General features: G+C 45.4%; 1 protein-coding gene and 1 long non-coding RNA gene across 2 annotated transcripts; one reads left to right on the top strand and one right to left on the bottom strand.

The window, feature by feature from the left end:
• The first annotated feature begins 72 nt into the window (after window positions 1–72).
• On the top strand, window positions 73–3,724 carry LOC128807519 (uncharacterized). The gene is made up of 2 exons (XR_008437177.1): window positions 73–567; window positions 2,294–3,724. It is a non-coding gene; the product is annotated as an uncharacterized LOC128807519 (long non-coding RNA).
• Window positions 3,725–4,364: 640 nt separating this feature from the next.
• Window positions 4,365–8,478, bottom strand: LOC128807518 (aldo-keto reductase family 1 member B7-like). Its single transcript, XM_053977976.1, has 5 exons — window positions 8,433–8,478; window positions 7,090–7,257; window positions 6,649–6,765; window positions 6,161–6,226; window positions 4,365–4,865 (listed from the first exon to the last, which is right to left on the bottom strand). The coding sequence occupies exons 1-4, from the start codon at window positions 8,460–8,462 to the stop codon at window positions 6,200–6,202; spliced, it is 342 nt and encodes a 113-aa protein (XP_053833951.1). The 5' UTR covers window positions 8,463–8,478; the 3' UTR covers window positions 4,365–4,865; window positions 6,161–6,199.
• Between the last annotated feature and the right edge of the window lie 10,371 nt (window positions 8,479–18,849).

Here is an 18,849-nt window from a genome sequence, read left to right as displayed (position 1 = left end):
TTGTGGCCCTGTGTGCTGCTGCTGCTGCAGCGACACGACAGCAGGAACCGCGGTGCTTTCTGAGAGCCAGGAGAAGCTGTTCCGCCGCCAAGTGGGACAAATGCAACTTCCTCTGCGAGCTGTGGCTTAGGAGTAGTTTTTATGATAGAGTGCATCTAAAAAAACCCCAGCTTTATTTTGAATTTTGGAAGAGAGTTTTATTGAAAGTGTTTCGAAAGTCTCAGAAGAGGAACAGTGACTTTTTAATGAGTGACATAATGATCACGTTGTCCCTCTGTCTTTAGGGAGGTGCTGAGGACATGGCGGAATAAAATGCACGATTGTAATCACAGGCGGTAGTGGCCAGCAGTCTCCCATCAGAAACTGGCTTTGGTGCTTTTGCAGACAAGCATTCGCTGTTCTGCTGAAGACGTCACAGTGCAGTGGAAAAACCCAGACTTGCCTGGGAGGCTTTGCTGCTTATTCACATGTGAAGGGTTTCTTCAGGTGCGAGCGTTTGCTCTGGATGCCTGTCCCTGCTATCTGCAGCTTCATATTTTTTTGCTCCATTTAGCTAAGGACAGCAAGGTAATTGGTTTTCCTCTTTAATGTTCCTCCTGTTTCAGGTCAGCACCATCAGGCATCCCTGGCAGGGTGCGATGTGCTTTCACTGGGATCACAAAATCTTTACACAACTTGGTGCTTATCTCTTGCCGCTTGGGTTGAATTTTCCCCCATTGTTTCAAGTCAGAGAGATGCCTCCATCCTGTCACAAGAGGCTTCAGGCAGAAGTTCTGTATTTTGTTTTTGCTGTTAGGTCTTGCTAGTTGGAGCCTTTCCCCTCAGAGCTGTAAGGCCAGTCAGCTTTCCACTGCTTGCCTCTCCCGAAGGTCTGGTGGGGGCCTTGGGGGAAGAAGAATTACTGCACGAGTCACCCTGTGACAGCCAGCCTGCTAAATCTTGTGCCCTGTGTCCTTGATAACATGGCCATGTCTTTACAGAGAGCGCTGACATTGAGGAGCTGCGAGGGGGAGGAGGGTCTTGCTTTATTTTTTTTTTTTTTTCCTTCATCCACGTGCACTGGAACAGGAGGAGTAATCTCATGAGTTTTCAGTTTGTTTTGCTGACTTTGCATTTAGTAACGGTAATTTCACCACAAGTTGTGACTTTGATGACCAGTGGTGTTTGGAATCTGAGAACAGGACCCAAAATAAGGGAAGTGGGTATGTCCTTATGGACAGTGTTTACCAGAGAGACCCAGTGGCCCTCTGAGAACACCTGAAGGCAAAGGGAGGTGACAGTGTTGCAAGGTGTGATCATATCTACAACTGAGGGGAAGAGCTGCAGGGGTCTGCAGCTTCAGAGCTACCCACAGACACAGGCACAGACACAGGCACAGACACAGGCACAGCTTAAACCAGGGTTTGGAGGTCAGGGCATGCAGGTTTCACGCTTGAATTGTGGGGAAGCACAGCAGGAATTTCTGCTTTGCTTGGAGGGGAGATTTATCTTGCTCAGTGGGGGGTTCCAGTTCAATCTCTGGATGTCAGGAGGCAGATCTCAGGGGCTTGGCCAGCTCTGACTGTAGAAGGCCTCTTTTTCACTCTGAGCCCAGGAGCATATCTTGGTGGATCTCCCATCTTCTCAGAGCTGATGATGCTTTTTGTCTTCACGCTTTTGTCCCTTAATTGCATCTGCTGAAATAGCAAGCTCTGGGCACAGCCAAGGATGAGGAAGCAATCTTGCCACCCCTCTGTGGTGATTATTGTGTGGGAAGGGCAGGTTTAGTGCAGGAGACAGCCTGGACAGGAGGAAACCATGAACTGCCCCAGGCTGGTCAGGACCGATTCTGGCTGGCTCTGAAACTGGTGCTGTACCTGGGATGACTGAGCTCTGGAAGATGGGAAGCACCTATGTGTGTGTCCCCTCCAGTCCCCCTGGCCCCTGAGAAGGAGGGCAGCACCTCACTCTAAAGGGGGGTCCTGTGGGCTGGGCCACCCCTGCTGGGCAGGACAGTGGCAGCCCTGGGGATGGTGGCAGCCCTGGGGACAGCAGGCTGCCCACCCAGGAGCTCTAGGACACAGTAAGCAGGACTGAGTGGTGAAAGGAAGCATCAGGCACCCAGATCACCCTCTGATCCACTCTTGGTTCTGGGTGGGGAAGACTGAGGTGGCCTGGATGTAATCTGTGGTGACAAAGGCAGGGTGGAGAGGAGGACAGGGAGCGGATTGGTGTTTGGCTTAAACAGAGGCTGGGGAATGGGGAGAAAGGCATTTACTCATTTGTTCTCCTGTGTTCTTTTCTCTCTCCTCAGTTACCCTGAGTCACAGCCCAGAGGTGGAGTAGTGAGAAGAGCTCTGGAAGGAGCAATTATCCTGGCCCTGGGAATACACAGTCCTGGAAGTGGAGCAGCCAGTGCATGTCCAGGGGGGATTACACACAGTGTGCAATTGCCTGAAGAGAGGAGGCACCTGGGCAGACCAGGTGCAGGGCTCTTGCCTGGGTAGGAAGGTGACTTGGAAGAGAGAAACAGATGCTTTCTGAAAGCTGATGGCAAAGTGAAAACAAAGCCTCTTCAGGCAGCCCGAGTTGCAAGGTTAGGTAGGCCTGTGGAGGTGGGAGTGCTGCTCCCCAGAATCTGAGTGCTCTCTTGATAGCCCTTTGCTCAGAATGAAATCACAGAAATACTGAACACTTGCAGCAACTGTCCCTGCAGTGACTATATCAGTGCTGGGAAACTGAAGCAAATGGGATACAAGTTTTTGCCTTGTAAGAGCAGAGTTCTGGGAAGTTTGGGGTCTCTGCTACTAGCAGGCACTGTCCTTCCCAACGCAGCAAGGCTTTAGGACCCACCAGTGAAGGGGAGAAATTGTCTGATTCTGCTGATCCCACAGATGAGACTCCCCCTTCATTTCTCAGACTGCTGGGCTGTGTTTACAGGAAAAGGGGAAGGGACCCTGAAAAAGTGGTGATCACTGATGCTGTTGCCTGAAAGCTGCAAGGTCTGAGGACGGTTACTAGTGGTATCACTTGATAAGCTGTTGGGATATCAAGGAGTAACTTACACGCCTTGTTCTGGATGGTGCATGCCAGAAGATGGGCAGAGTAGTGGCACGACCAAGGATAGTGCTGGGAGTTCAGCTTGGAAAGCATTTTAGAAGTGGTGGGAAAATATGTTGACTGTTGCAGTGTTGATCCTGATAATTTTGTCTGTGGGAGAAGGGGTGGGGTTGGGATATGTGTCTAATGTTTGCACTGCTGAGGTTTTAACTACACTGGTCTGCAGGGGCAAGGGGTGGAGTTTTTAATGAATATGCAGTAAGATGATGATTATGTTAAAGATGGAGTTTGAGTAAGGCTGAAACAATTCTTAACATATCTTTCAATAAAGTGCAGGGTAGAATGTAAAGAACATAAATTGCAGACGGTATCAAGAGATGGCAGTGATGACCTGTGTGGAGACCCTGTCCCATGCCAGCATTTAAGCTCACAGTACTGTGACTCAGGAATACTTCTGGAGACACAGGTGCACTTTTTGAAGGAGATCCATGCTGAAAGGATTTAATTCCAAGGGCACTGCAGCTGGTGGATGAGTTATGCTTGAACAAGGAAACCACTGAGGGCTCTATGGGCACTGGGTAACCTGTGCTGGAGTAGGTATTCACTAAAAAGACAGTGCTCCAAACTTCTGCACCATAGTAACATTGTATCTTTATTGTCCAATAAAAATGAGTATTTGATCTCAGCAGAGCTGTGTCTCACCTCAGCCTGGGGATTACAGAAGGTTTTATGGGATGCTTCCTTTAGGAAGCTGCGAAGCAAACGTTCTTGGATTAGGTTTTCATGAATTGAAAGTGGAAATTTTGGAAAGAAGTCCATGAGGTGCTCATTTTCTTCAGCAAAGGTTTTGATCTTTTGCCTTGAAACCCAGCGTGCAACTGCATGATTGTGTTTGGCCACCTGCCCAGGTGTTGGGAGCGGAAAGGCGACTCAGCCCCAAAAGCAAACACCTCCTGATGTCACCTGGGGCTGTGGGGCCAAGGGCAGTGGCAGATGGGTGGCTGGGCTGAAGGGGGAGGCAGATGGAGCTAGAGGGGCATTGGGTTCGGGCCAGGAGAATTTGGCCCCGAGGCTGACAGGGCCAGAGGGGATGGCAGCACTTCGGGGGTTGAGCTCCCCGTGCCAGCAGCCAGACCCCGGGCTGTGTGACATCAGGGATGTCCCTGCACTGGCGGGGAGGGGACAGCGCGGGTGGCTGAGGGATGGCTGCCCTCTGCTGCCCGCAGGGAAAGGGGAATGTGCCCTGTCCCAGGGAAAATCCACACGCTCAGGAGGAAACCTGGATGAAAATAGTGCTGACCGTGCACCTGTGTGTTTTCTGCTTATGGAGTTTTTTTCTTTTTTTTTTTTTTTATTTTATTCCTAAGGGAAAGTTTTTCCTAAGTAGGAAAAACTCCTTTCTCAATTACGTCTGGAGTGATAAAACTGCTGGCCTTCAGTTCACATTTCTCAGATTTTTCTCCCATAACTGCCAACTATCCTCCTCAGCCTGTTGTGTTGAAGCAAGAGAAATTAAAAAATGGGAATGTGTAGTTCAAAGTCTCTCACTCGCTAAATGTGGATTACTCAATCCACATTTTGACAGAAGATTATTACAGCCCCCATTTTATTCTTTTGGAACAACTTTACTGTTTCTTTCAGATAGAGTAAATAAAAGATGATCACTGAATACATATGCTGTGACTTCACTGGCTGCAGGAGGAGAAATGCAATTAGAAATTCAGGTAAATTGATAGGAAGAATACCAGACCAAGCTCTGAAGGAGGGCAGGATATGAGCATCTTCAGTATTCTGCATTGAATGGGTAGTCCTTGTGAGTTTTGCCCCTGCAGGGAATAGAAGACTTTGTTTTAGTCACAGTTTTCCTTTCTAGTTTTGCTTAAAGAAGCCACTAAGGTGGGATCTGAACTCTGTAATTGAAGCATGGGTTCAGTCCAGATTTGTTTTCCTCTATAGTATGTCAGCTCCTCTCCTGCCTGTCAGTAAAAAACCAAAAGATTTAAACACTCTTTTTATTGGCAAATTAATACCAAGACAACTGAAGACCATGATGGCTTGGTACTAGTTCTACTAGTACAGAAAATATTAATATTTGTCTACATTGTTCCTGGCAATTTTACCAGCAATCATTCCTAGTAGGAATGTCAGGTGTATCTCCTAGACCAAGCAAAGTGGTGACTCACTAAAACACTTGACTTGTTTATTGTGATACAAACAAGCTTCAAGTCGTCCTCTACTATTATTTTAGGAGAGAACTGAGGTAGGTTTTTTTTTGAAGGATCTGTTAAGGTCCCAGGAACATTTAAGTCAGGTTTAATCCAAGCCACATCTACTGAGGAAGGTATTATGTTGTAGTGAAAAAGGCAACCCCGACAGGGAAGAAATGATGATGGCTGGCTCCAGATCAGAAGGCTGAAGGATAGCTTTATTAAAACTATACTATATTACATTAATATACTGTTTAAAGAGAGACTATCCTATTCTACCTACACACTTCTTACTTACCTAGCTTTCAACTCACTAACAACTCCTGACTTCTCTGCTGAGAGTCCGAGCCACAGCTGGATGCGACTGGTCATTGAACACAAACAACCTTCACCAGAATCCAACCCAGCAATCACTGCAGGTAAACAATCTCCACACCACATTCCACATGGGGAAAACAAAGGAGCAGAAATAAAGATTGTTTTATCTTCTTCTCTCTGTGCTTCTCCTGAGAGACAGAATTATGTCTCTCTGTCCAGAGAATGTGAATGCCACATTATATAAACACACAGGTGTCCTGTGAGGGGAGCTTCAGCTTAAGTTGGTGGCAAATCAGAACAAACTCAGAACCCCACATCTCCACATTGCTCCACATCCAGTGTGCAGCTGTCAGAGCATTACACCATGACACTTTTACTCAAGCTCTTTGTTCATGTAAAACTAACCATGACAGCTTTGCAAGTGTGACAAACAGTTGACAAGCTCAAAAGCAACAGATAGGATGGAGGTCTTAACCTGTCTGCAGCAGAAAGAAAAAGCCAAGACTAGACACAGACTGAGACATCAGATCCGTTGAAGTACATGAAGGATGAGATGTATTCCATGTACTTCTGACATGGATGTCAGAAAGTCTCACCTTTTGAAATCCAAGGTCTGTGGGACAACTTTAAGGCTCCTACAGCAAAGGCCAGCTCAATCTGTACTGAAATAAGGACTCAATGATTAAAGAAAGAAATGGAAGACAGAAACATTCTCTTGTTCTGTGATTCTGTAACATGCAGAGGAAAGCATTTCTGTCAGGCAGCAAAGTACATCCTTCCTTCCCTCAAAGCAGGAAAGGATGATTTAGCCCAAAGTAAAGCAGCATGAGTCAATCTTGCAGCTGGGAGTCCTGGCCTTGTTGCTGGGTCTACCTCTCTGATATCAGGAGGGCAGAGGATGCTGTGCAGGCAGAGCTCTCGGGCAGAGATCAGGGGCACAGCAGAGCAGGGTGGGCAGCACTGGGGCAGTGCTGGCACAGCAGGCACGGGCTCTTTCTGGAGCAGCAGTGGTGCTGCAAGTGCTCCTGGCACTGCTGAGGAGCTCTCCCAGGAGAGAAAACCTAGGGCCCTGCTGCTACTGTACCTTGAACCCCAGAGGCCAGTGCATGAGGTAGAGATCCAGGTAATCCAGTTTCAGGTCAGCAAGAGTCTTCTGGCAGGCTCCCTTCACCAGAGGCTTCTCATGAAAAGTGGACCACAGCTAGAGAAAAAAAAAAACAAGGCAGCTTGTGACCTCCTGGGTTAAAGCTCTTTCCTGAAGAAGGAAAAAAAGCCAGCACACTTTCTGGGACCATTTCGGCCTAACACTTATTTTGAACAGTCCCATGAAAATGGAGAATGGTGGAACACATCTTAAATAACACTCTACAAAATACAGTGACTAAAAGAAGATTCAACCAGTATGGTCCTGAACTACTCTCCTAATTACTCCCCACTGTAGCACACAGCCTTTCCCCACTACTCTGAATTTTCCTCTATGCATACGTTGTCACAAAGCTTTCCCCTGGATCCTAGGTCACCTTACCTTGCTGACAACGAAGAGGTCCTCTCTTTTCACAACACCTTCCTGGATTTTCTGCTGGATCCCTTCCCCAATCTCACTCTCATTCTGGTACACATAGGCACAGTCAAAGTGGCGGTACCCGGCATCGATGGCAGCCGTCACCGCAGCTTTTACTTGCCCAGCTGCAGACTGGAAAAAGAAGGTTAAGATCCCAAACCAAAGCATACAGGCCATTTCTTAGCTACCTAGCAACTAAAGAAACACATACAGTGGGGTTTTAAGTAGAGTTTTTCCATGCCATGTTCTTAAAGCTCTCATCATCTTAAAAATGCAGGCTGCTGGGTTTGAAGCCAGCCTCCAGCCCTTTATCCATGAGCCCAGTCCCAAGCAGGGACTGGCCAACAGCCAGGTAGAGCAGAGCCCCCAGCACTGCCCGGGATGGACCAGGGGGAACCAAGTTTGGTGCCAGGGAGCTCTGCAGTGCCTCTTGCTCAACACTCCTCACTTCCCAGTGCTGTGTCTAAGAAGAGACACAGTCAGATGGCCCAGCTGGGAGAATTTTAGTTCTATGGTGAGGGCAGTGGTCTATGCCTTAGTCATCCACTGTGCTCTAGCCCAGCTTGTCCTGGAGCACATCCCACCCATCCTGTAATTGGAACTTTATGTCAGCTGCTGCCTTCAGAGACAGAGGAAGAGTGCAATTCTGTGTGTTTCTATACCCTGCAAGGGCATGTAAGAGCTGTGCACAAGGAAATGTTGGCATATCTAGATCACACAAATCCAGCAATGTTTGTCTCTAGGCATTGTATAGATCAGTGGTTTTGTAATCACCGTAACAACAGTGCAAACCTCTTTGTCAGAACTTGCTCGAAACGCATGAATGGTCTTCTAAAGCCATAACTTGTTACTGGATGGATCCCGGGGACCTCGCCCACATTACCCAGCACGGAAGCAGCAGGGAAATGCTCCCGTGCCGTGGCACGGGAAGGGGCAGGGAGAGGGGCACAGGGAGCCGCGGGAGCCTGGTCGGGATAGCAGGGGCTGGGTGGGATCCGCACATCCCTGGCGGGTACGGGAGGGATGGAGCTGCCGCCTCTCCCTGGCTGGGGACACGCAAGGGTCACCTGTCCCCCGCGGCAGGAGGGGCACGGCAGGGACGGAGGGCACGGCAGGGAAAGCGGCTTCAAAAGCAGCGCCGGGGCTGTGCCTGCCGAAACCACCGGAGGGACAGGGCATCCCCGGCAGCATCCCGGGCGGGATGGAGACGGGGACGTGTCACCGAGCCGAGCTGTCCCCGCTCCCTGCGCGCCCCCGAGCGCTCCGGATGGCACCGGGCGCGGACTCCGCCCCTCTGTCCCCGTTACCTTCCATGTGCCCAGCCCCACGAGCGGCATCCCGGCCGCGGTGCAGAGCTGCACGCAGGTGGCCATGGCTCCAGCCGGGAATGCCGCCCGGAGGTCGGAGGTACCGCCCGCCGGGCCCGCCCCGTCCCGGGACAGCCACCGGGGGGACACCGGGCTGGGCTGGGCCGGGCCAGCGCTGCTTCTGCCCGAGCCCCCGCAGCTGCTGCAGTGTGGGCTCTGGGCTCCCTCCGAAGGTGGGATGATGTTTGTGGTAACCGGAGAGGAAAAGTGACCTCCAGCACACAGGCAGGGTTTTTCATACATGTATTCTTTCCCATCTTCAGTGTAAATTTTATGTTAACAGTGAAGAGAGAAGAAAAATCAATTCACCTAAGAGAATTCATCTAAATCAAGACATCTAAGAGCACATCAGCTTTCTCCTTCTGTAATGGCACAGTAATTTGCAGATATTAAAAGCTGTAAGGGGCTTCTTAAGGAACAAGGCTTCATACTCTTCCTGACTGTGTGTCATTTATCCCCACCACACCCACCACAAATTAGTGACCAATCAAATGGGAAAGGTTCACAGTGCACTCGAAGCGAGATCAAGTTTACCACTTGGTGGCACTTTGCACTCACTGGCTGTGCCGAAAGAGTTCTGTGTTTTCTACGTGACAGATGTCCCTCAGGCCCCAGGAACAGAACTATGCACTGCTGTACATCAGCAATTGAGAATCTCATTCAAACATTTCAACAGCAGTAGCTCTGAGTTAACCAGGCACAGGATAGGACACAGTTTAGAAATCTGTTCTTTGCTGAAGAAAAAGTGGAGGCACTAAACAACCTATGTCATTCTGAGAAAGAAAACCTTAAATTTTAACATTTTATGACATCATTTGTTGTTCTGCAATCTAGAAGCTGCATAGTTTAAAGTGGTTTTGGGCAAAAGATCCTCCAAATCCACATAGATTAATTATTTGTGTCCACCAAGACCTATATTAAAACACTATCCTTGTAATGCTATAAGAAAACAATTGGATTCAGAATATTAGCAGAATCTACCTGGAATTACATCTCCAAACCTTAAAGGTGAGCAAAACCAGTTTGGGATGTGAATGTGAGTTTCTCATACATGCTGAAGTGAAAAATAACATGTTGACACAGAGCTAACAAGGGTGTGTACATGCTGTCCTTTGCTCATATTTGCAATGTATTTCCCGCTAAACAGAAGGAAGAAAAAGTGGAAATATTGGTTCTTTCAAGATTATTTTTGTCCTCTGTATATATTTCTACTAGAAAAACAGTGTAAAGCAGTAAGTGAAATTAGGATTAGGAAATATTTTTTTGTAATTTTGGTAATTTATCAATTCAATAACCAAAATGTTCTTGAACAAAATTTCTCACTCAAAACATTCAGCCACTTCTTATTTTTATATACATAACTTGAAAAACCAAATAAAAAAGAAAACCTTAGGTTACATGTTCATCACTTTTCAACTGTTTTACTCCAGACTGTATAACTCTAATATTGGGATATCGTTTTTCTAATATGGAACTTGGTTGCTCTTCGACATCAAATTCCTCAAGTGTTTTGGAGACCTGTAGGAGAAAGAGAAGTATTGAAAAATATGGATCATTTACCCATTTCTTCTTCTAAAGCTTTTGACAGAAGTGCTGTGTTCATTTATAGTAAAAAAGTCACAACATAAAGCCTATATTGTCTGAAAATGTGTTATCATGTAACTGCTAAAAGTTTCTTTTTCAATACAGAATCTTTTCATGCCTGTTCCTGGTTGAAGAGTCAAAGCACTACATTTTAATCCTAAAGACAGAGATTAAGCAAAAATGGAGAACCCTGGCAGTTGCTCTAATTGCTACAATGTTTTATTCCATAGTGTATTATCAGAGTTGTTAACACTGCTTTTTCATTTATGTGACATAATGTTAAAATCCTGGTTTTTCTCTTTTTTGTAACTTTGATAAAATAACTCATCCAGAGCCACTACCTGATATTTCAGAGACCTAGGGGCAGATGGACAACATCAAATAGAAAACAGGCATAAACCAAATTAAAACCCCAAAGACGCAAGCCAGAACTTGAAAAACATTCAAATGATGAAGACAATTTTGTGTTTTATCCAAAAGAGAGTGGCTGCATGGAAACATCCAGGCCTGCTACTTTAGTGAATATTCAGAGTTTGGAACACAGCTAGGAGCCAGAAGCCACATCATGTTTGCAATTCAGAGAGAAAATAAGATGCTCATGTCCAAAACTTAGATGCTGCTGCCTTCCAGTAGTGCTGAGCTGGTCCCTTATTTTCCAGATATGTAAATTTCTGCTGATGTGAATTACAGACTTTACATCTCTGTGCTGTGTAAATGTCTCTGCTGGGCACTCAGCACTTTCAGAAAGCATTCTGTAGTAGTTGGGTGTTACTCCAACAGTCCCACAGAGGGCTCTCAGACTCAGCTTCATGACCCTACTAGCCACGAATCTGAATTCATGCATGCATTTGATTTTCTTTTTCAAACCAGCAGGAAAGATGTCACTAAATCAGCAGCTGCTGGAGCAGACAAAGCTCAAAGCAATTCCCCAGAAGGTTATCCCTTCTTTTGCTACTTGTCAGAAGGCTGTTTCTGCCCCAAATTCAAACATGAGCAAGAGTGTGATACCATTTCAGTGCTTCTGAGAGGTCACTCACTAATAAAGTAGTGAAATAAAGCTTCAGTAAACACACTTCAGTGAAATAAAGCTTCAGTAAACACACTTCAGCCATGTAAGTACCTGGTTTAACCTTTGCCTGAATGGTGTGAATATATTCACCAATTACTAATCACTGTAAAATAGCTCGTCAGTCTTACTAACACCACTGCAATCACACTAATATGAAAACAAGCTCAAAGTCATGAGCATCTTCACCATTGGGTTCTAAATTATCTGCACAAATAAACTTTGAACATGCCTTACTGTAAAAAAAATCAAGTCTCTCTTACCTGCTTGAAATTAGTTACAGCTTTTATAACTGGGGAAGCTGTCACTAAAAAAATGTCTTCTGATGGGAATTCTGCAGCCAGCTTGTAAAGAAACAGAAACCATGATGAGAGTCATCATCAGACTTGAACACAGTAAAACTACTGGTGAAAAGCAGTATGTTAATACATTACTTTGATTTTGTAGAGTCTTTTTGAAAAAACACTACTTCAGGAGAACAGAAGGATAAGGACTGAAGAGAATTTGGAGACACGACATTTATTTCAATCACACATAAATATACCTTCAAGAACTGCAGCCATAGTGTAAAGGACTTATTGTCACAATATTCCAAAGGCCATCTGATGGATCAGACTGTGATCATGTGATTTCTGGAGACACCCAGTTGGTGGATACACATTTTTTTACTGCACAGCAGTGACTAATTGCTTTCAGGTTTCATTTTCACAGAGGAAATGCTGATTTCTCCTGGACATTTTATACCCTACCTAGTAAACTGATCATCTTCACGGTGCTATTAAGCAATGCAAGACTTTGAAGCCCCAAGGCAAAGGGAAGAGCTCCCATTTTCAAGACAAGTGGTGCTCTCGGGGGGAAGGGATGCCAACCAGAGGGACCCTGACATCACCAGAGAACACGTGCCTCCAAAACACAGTCTGTATGCTGCTCTGCAGCCCTAACAGATAAAAACAGTCCTCATCAAATTAATAGCCACATAATTTCATTCTGCAGGTGCAAAACTACCTCCAGTAACTGTTACTTTAAAACCATCGAAAACCTTGAGACCAAGAAACGGATGAATTTATTTTTAAAGCTTGGGCTCACAGAGAGCTGGATGAGGTATACAGCTCTAAAACAGGGGGCCTATAAAAACTGAGCAGCACTAGTAAAAAGGAGCACATCACAGCAGCCTTCAGCCCCGCTGCAGCACAGTCCTTTACAATAATTCCTGCAGGGATCCTGAATCCCTGACCTCTGGACCAGGGCACAGAGAGCCAAGTTCCGCAGCTATGAATAACTGTAACTCTCTTTACAAAGTGTTTAATGATCTGCTTCAAAATAACCTTATCAGCTTTGAACCTCTGGAGACGTACTTCTACGCAGAAAAACATCCTTACATTACAGCACTGCTGCCCTGGGGCTGCGCTTGGCTTGTGTTTTCTCCAGCGAGACAAATTATTTTTAAGAAACGGGGATTAGGGGAGCGTAGGGCAGAGTATGGAAGTACTACATGCAAATATTTATGTAATTACAGTGTAGATCTGTTTCGATGACCATTTTGATGACCCCAAGGGCTTGGGGAGCCTCCTGCATCCCTGTGGACAATTCCAGGCTGGTGGGGAGCGGGAGAAGGTGACCTCATTGCTCTCTACAACTCCCTGAAGGGAGGTGCAGACAGGTGGGGTCGGTCTCTTCCACCGGGCAGCACTGACAGAACAAGAGGACACAGCCTCAAGCTCCGTCAGGGAAGGTACAGGTTGGATATTAGGAAAAAATTTTCCATCGAAAGAATAATAAAGTACTGGAATTTTCTTCCCAGGGCGGTGGTAGAATCACCATCTCTGGATGTGTTTAAAAAAAGACTGGATGTGGCACTTGGTGCTGTAGTCTGGTTGAGGTGTTAGGACATAGGTTGGACTGGATGATCTTGGAGGTCTCTTCCAACCTCATTATTCTGTGATTCTGTGATTCTGTGAAGGGAGGGAGAGCTGTGGCCCCGTTACCTTCTTGGCGCAGGTGACCCCGCGATGCCGCCGCCCACAACAGCGAACCGGCCCCGCGCCGCCGGGCCCCGCCATCGCCCCGCCCGGCACGGCCCCGCTGCGCCTCTCCCGGCCGTGATGGCTCTGCCTATGGTGAGCAGGAGCACCACAACTTCCTCTCCCCCCGCGGGCACGAGTGATCCCATATGCAGCCGCCCCAAAGCGGCCTTTCCCCGCCGGTTTGGTATTTCGGTACCGTGTGTGTACTATCTGCTACACGGCTCTGTGCAAACAACGGGGATCAGACCCTGTCTTGGGCACCCATTCTGGGATTGAGCCATAATCCAGTCCAGGTTTTTCCCCCATTCCCTATTCCAGCTAAATCCGGTCCGGGTTTTCCCCCATTCCATGTTCTGGTTAAATCCAGTCCAGATTTTCCCCCATTCCGTGTTCTGGTTAAATCCGGTCCGGGTTTTCCCCCATTCCATGTTCTGGTTAAATCCGGTCTGGGTTTTCCCCCATTCCGTGTTCTGGTGAAATCCGGTCTGGGTTTTCCCCCATTCCGTGTTCTGGTTAAATCCAGTCCAGATTTTCCCCCATTCCGTGTTCTGGTTAAATCCGGTCCGGGTTTTCCCCCATTCTGTGGTCTGGCAAAATCCAGTCCCAGTTTTACCTGATTCCCTACTCCAGGAAATCCAGTCCGTGTTTTCCCCCACACCATAGCCCAGGCACGCTCCGCAGCAGCAATCCCTATAAATTCCATACAAATCCCTATAAATTCCATTTTTCCTCAGATTTTTTCCATATTAGGCAGCTTCATATGTAATATGAACAGCAGCAAGGCTTGCTCCATTTATTGAGCGAGACTCAGAGTGGGATTTAGTGAAACTCCTGTGAAAATCAGTGTCCAGGGCAGCTCCGGGTTGGTCAGTGAGGGTGAGGAGGGGGTGAAGCAGCCCAGGTGTGGTCAGTGAGGATGAGGAGGGGCAGGGCAGCCCCAGGTGTGGTCAGTGAGGATGAGGAGGGGCAGGGCAGCCCCAGGTGTGGTCAGTGAGGGTGAGGAGGGGCAGGGCAGTCCCTGTGCCCCAGGAGAGCACAGGAGAGGGAGCAGCACACCTGAGCAGGTGAGGTAGCACATGGGCTCTCTCTTCTTTCTCTTTTCAAATTCATTTTTCCAGTTCTATCTCAGGGCCTTCAGTGCCCTCGGTCCCATCCCAGCGACTCCAGAGAAAAGAGGTGTTTGAGGGGAAAACCTCCTTTTCCATTATTGTCTGTGTTTAAATTGGAGGGGATTCCCTTTCACCATGATTTTAAGGGTATGAGTTGCAGGAAAATCTCTCTTTTCCACGACTTAGCTGCCCATCAGCTGATGGGCAATTGTTATTTTCTAGTTTAACAGGAAGGGGAAAACCTTTATTGTGCCATTTTATGGGTTTGAGTTGAGAGCAAACTCCCCATTTTCATCATCTTAAGGTTTAAATTGCAAGTGAATCCCTGTTATCCCTTGGCTTTAAGAGTTTAAATTGAGGCAAAATTCCCCTTTTTCTGACATTTAAAGTGTTTCAATAGGAGGGGAAAGAGAGAGAAAAGAGAAGGAAATGAGAAGTGAAATAAGCTCATGAAAGGTGAGGGGAAAAGGGTGGGAAAGGGCAGGAAATGTGAGTGAAAAAAGGATGAGAAACATAAGTGAAAAGCTAAAGCTGTTTCCACTGTCTGGCAGTAGGGATAAAGGCAAAGCTTTACTCTTCAAACTCCGTGCAGCCTCTAATAGCACTGCTGGCTGGTCAGGGGGATTGAGAGAGGGGAGCTGTGCATGCATCTCTTCTCTTGAAAATGCACTGATCCCACTGGATCAGCTTCTCTGGGGTGAATGGTGTTTCACTTACTCTGTGTCCTCCGTGCTTGAGTGTGTGTGTGTATATTTATATATATATTTTAAAAAAATATATATGTGTAAAGAGTAAAAAAAAAATGTAGATAGTAAAAAATAGTAATATTTTTATTATATATATAAAAATACTATATATTATTATATATAGCATTATATATTATAATATAATATATATTTTATGATTATAATATAATTTAAATATATATAATGCCGTATGTTATTATATTTAGTATAGGTAAATTTGATATTTACATAATATTTTATGTATAATACATAATAATTTGATATTTACATAATGTCACATAATATTACAATATATACTATGTTAAATATACATATTAAATACATAGTATATATTGTAGTATTATGTAAATATCAAATATATATTATTATATATAAATCTATAATATTATATATTAATATGTATGTTGATATTAAAAAAAAATAGTGTAAAAACATGCCTGTACTTTTTATTTATACCTAGATACGCTTCATATATATATATATAAAGATATATAATATATATTTCATATATATATGTCCAGAGAAGTGTTGATATGCTATAATAATAGTTAATGAAATTAATAGTTGAAGTTTACATGCTGATAGAAAGGAATGAAATAAAGTAAAAAGTGGGCATGGGGGATCCTCCCCCACCTCCCAAAAGTGCTGAAGGGGCTTTGGCACGGCTGGGGAGGGGATGATCTAGAGGGCAGGGGATGTCAAGGGTGGGGTGTTGGTGCATGTGTGGTACAGGAACCACAGAGATTTATTTGGGAAAGTAAAGACACTTGTCTGGACACTGAACAGAATGTTTGTCATCTTGAAGCTCGTCCTGATTAAACTGTTGAAGCTGTATATTATTAGTGTATGTTGGAAAAGGATGCATTTGTGTACAAACCCTTTGTGATTTTGTACCTACAGACAAACACAAAACACAATCGCTCCAATCCTGCATTTGTAATTTTGCTAAAATTATAGGATGAGAGTCCAGTTCTTGCTCGTGTCACAACCCACCATTCGCTACAATCCAGCCTAGGCGTTTTGTCAAGATTTACTGCCTACTCCCATTGCAATGAGTCTTACCTTGGCGAGGGCACTGTTGCACGCCTGGTGACCTGAGCCGGGTGCTGCAGTGAGTCAGGACAAGTGGACAAAGCCCTCCTGTGATTACAGCCACCACGATGGGGATGCTGAGCAACCTGGTGCAGGTAGCTTGGTCTGCAGGCTGAGCTCTGGGTGGGAGCCAGAGATGAGATTTTGTTCAACAAAGGGCAAGAAGAGGTGTGGTGCCAGGAGACACAGCAGGAGCAGAGGAGTCAAGGGGAGGACTTGCATGTTGCTTGGACTGTGAGAGGGTAAAAGCCCACAGACCTTTGTTTGGGGTCCCTCCTCAGAGGCACCAGCTTGAGCTGTTTCTGCAATATTGTGCTGTGAAGAAATGGCTTTATGGAACGAGAGACAGCTGAGACTCTGCTGAGGGAAATCTCAGCGTGAACTATCACCAGATCCATTGAAAACTAGTTGAGTAAGACTCCTTAACACCAATTTAAAGCTAAGAAGGACAGAATTTATTCGGGCACCTGGTTACATGGGTGATAACTGCTAACTTTGTGTGCACACATGATTTTACAAGTGTGTTGCTTGCATATTACAATTTGCACGTGTTAAATGCATGTTACAATTTGGCCATTACCATAAAACCCTCCCCAAGTTCCCAAACTCGGTCCTTGTTTTGGCTATTGCTGCATTCCTGGAGGTGTCATCTCCTTCTCTTCCAGCTGTCCTTGCTGACAAAGCAGATTTTGCATGCTTTATTTCTCAGCTAAAAGTTCACAGGCACAGGAGAAGCTGAGTTAACCCTCATGGCACCAATTCCCCCGTTTGAAACTTCTCTGCTTTCGTAAGATGATTTGGTAAGTTTCAATTCAATTTCTATTCCAATGCATACATTCTCACAAGACCACAACTGATTGTTTTGTAAACATGATCAACAGCAAGACCAATAACTACTACAATTACAATATAATAAGGGTACAATATAATACTATAATTACAAGGGTTTCCAGTATTTTAGCCAGCCATCCTCTCAGGGACCATCCCCCTATTCCTTGGAGAATTTTATTGAACCAATTTGTTTCAGAGGCCTTGTGGATAGCATTGCTGCCTTCAGCAACTTGCCACATTTTGTTAAGTTGTTTTTGGAGATCTTTTATGTTTGGGATGTGTACACAAGACAGTGTTCTCTATCCAGTTTTAAATATCCACAAAGCCCTTGTTCTTCGGCCAGCAATAAATCTAAGACCAGTCTGTTTTTTAATGCCAGTTCAATGTTTACTTATTTATAATTTGAAATCCCCTTTCATTAGCTTCAGATTGTTAGATAATCTAACTTGGCAAGTAAAAAAATGAAGTTCTGTTTTCAGAGCCATGGCTCCTGGTAAGAGAAAACACTGTAGGGCCCATTCAAACATTGTGGAAGCAAAAGGTCCTGTCCATTCATGTGTCTTTCTTTACCCTACCCCAATACTGGGCTTTGCTGGGGCTTCTTTTCCAAGCTGGGCATAAGGTTAATAATCCTAAGGTAACTTTTCAGGTGCAGGGGCCAAACAGTAGTTGGATGGACCAATATCCATCTGGGGTAACCCAAACAGTGTAACCTGGGGAAGGAACTTCCAGGGACTTTACACAATTTAAGGGTTGGCTTCTACAGTTTAGAACCAATTTGGCCACCCAGTTTGTGGTGCTGGACTGACTTTCATTGTTCTGTTTTTCTCCATACCTCTATTGACCCTTACTTGGGTGATTCATAGGTGTGATTCCCTAATCTAGGCACCATCCTGCCTCCCCTAAGTGCTCCCATTGTCCTTTTAAGGGCTTTGTCCCGGTGTGAAGCTTGCTTCAGAGAGTTTGACACTCTGGCAAGTCTGAGATATTTTGGGGTGTTCACAATCTAACATAAATCTATCAACGTGGCTGCTTGGCCTCCAGAGGCTGCTAAAGCAAATTCTAAAAGATGTTGGGTGAGACTATGGGAGCCTGTTGGACGCTCCTTACCCCTTTGTCCTGTTATCATCCAAGCTATCAGATCTTTAGGAATACCATCTCTTTGTCACCTGCATCTTTGCTTCTCATCCAGATAGTGGGTGACATTTGCCTTTGCTATCACCTTAGTCAGATTATTATCTTGAATCACCATTGACAGATCTATAAAGATAATTCCCCAAGGAATGTGTTCCCCTGCTGAATGGGGCACAGGGAGGCAGGCTCTAATGCTGGACAGATTGCACATCTTACCAAACCTTTGGATTAAAGTCAGCATTAAATTTTCTTCCACACCCCCAGTTAAAGATAACAGAATAGGTATTTAGTCTATACATTTCACTGCTCATTTACAGATGTCTTCAAGGTTTTCAGCTGCAGGGGTCTGGTGTTTTCCTCTGGCCACTCTGAGTCAGGAGCCCTCTTAATTCAGGTGTAATATACCCAGGAGTTAATTCCTTTGACTTTCACAACTGTTCTTGTAGTCCACAGAAGCAGATAAGGTCCTTTCCATGCTCCTGAAGTGGCTCCAGTTTCCAGATCTTGATGTATACGTGATCCCCAGGCTGAAATGAATGCACTGGGGTGTCAAGGGTAAGAGGTTCTGAGGGAATGATAAACTTTTTTAGCCCATTCAAGGATTTCCCTAATGAAATTAATTATTGTACCATTTCCTGATTTCCAGTCTGTTCCTTGGACCCAGGGAAGGTTGCAATAGAGTATAGTGTCCCAAATATCAACTCATATGGGCTCACCTTCAGGTGAGTTTGGGGCTGTACTCAAATTTGTTCCAAGGCTAGTGATAACACC

Source organism: Vidua macroura, chromosome 5, assembly GCF_024509145.1.
Source record: "Vidua macroura isolate BioBank_ID:100142 chromosome 5, ASM2450914v1, whole genome shotgun sequence".
NCBI classification, from domain to species: domain Eukaryota; kingdom Metazoa; phylum Chordata; class Aves; order Passeriformes; family Viduidae; genus Vidua; species Vidua macroura.
The sequence above is the reverse complement of the archived record's forward strand: the minus strand, read 5'-3'. Positions and strand labels throughout refer to the sequence as shown.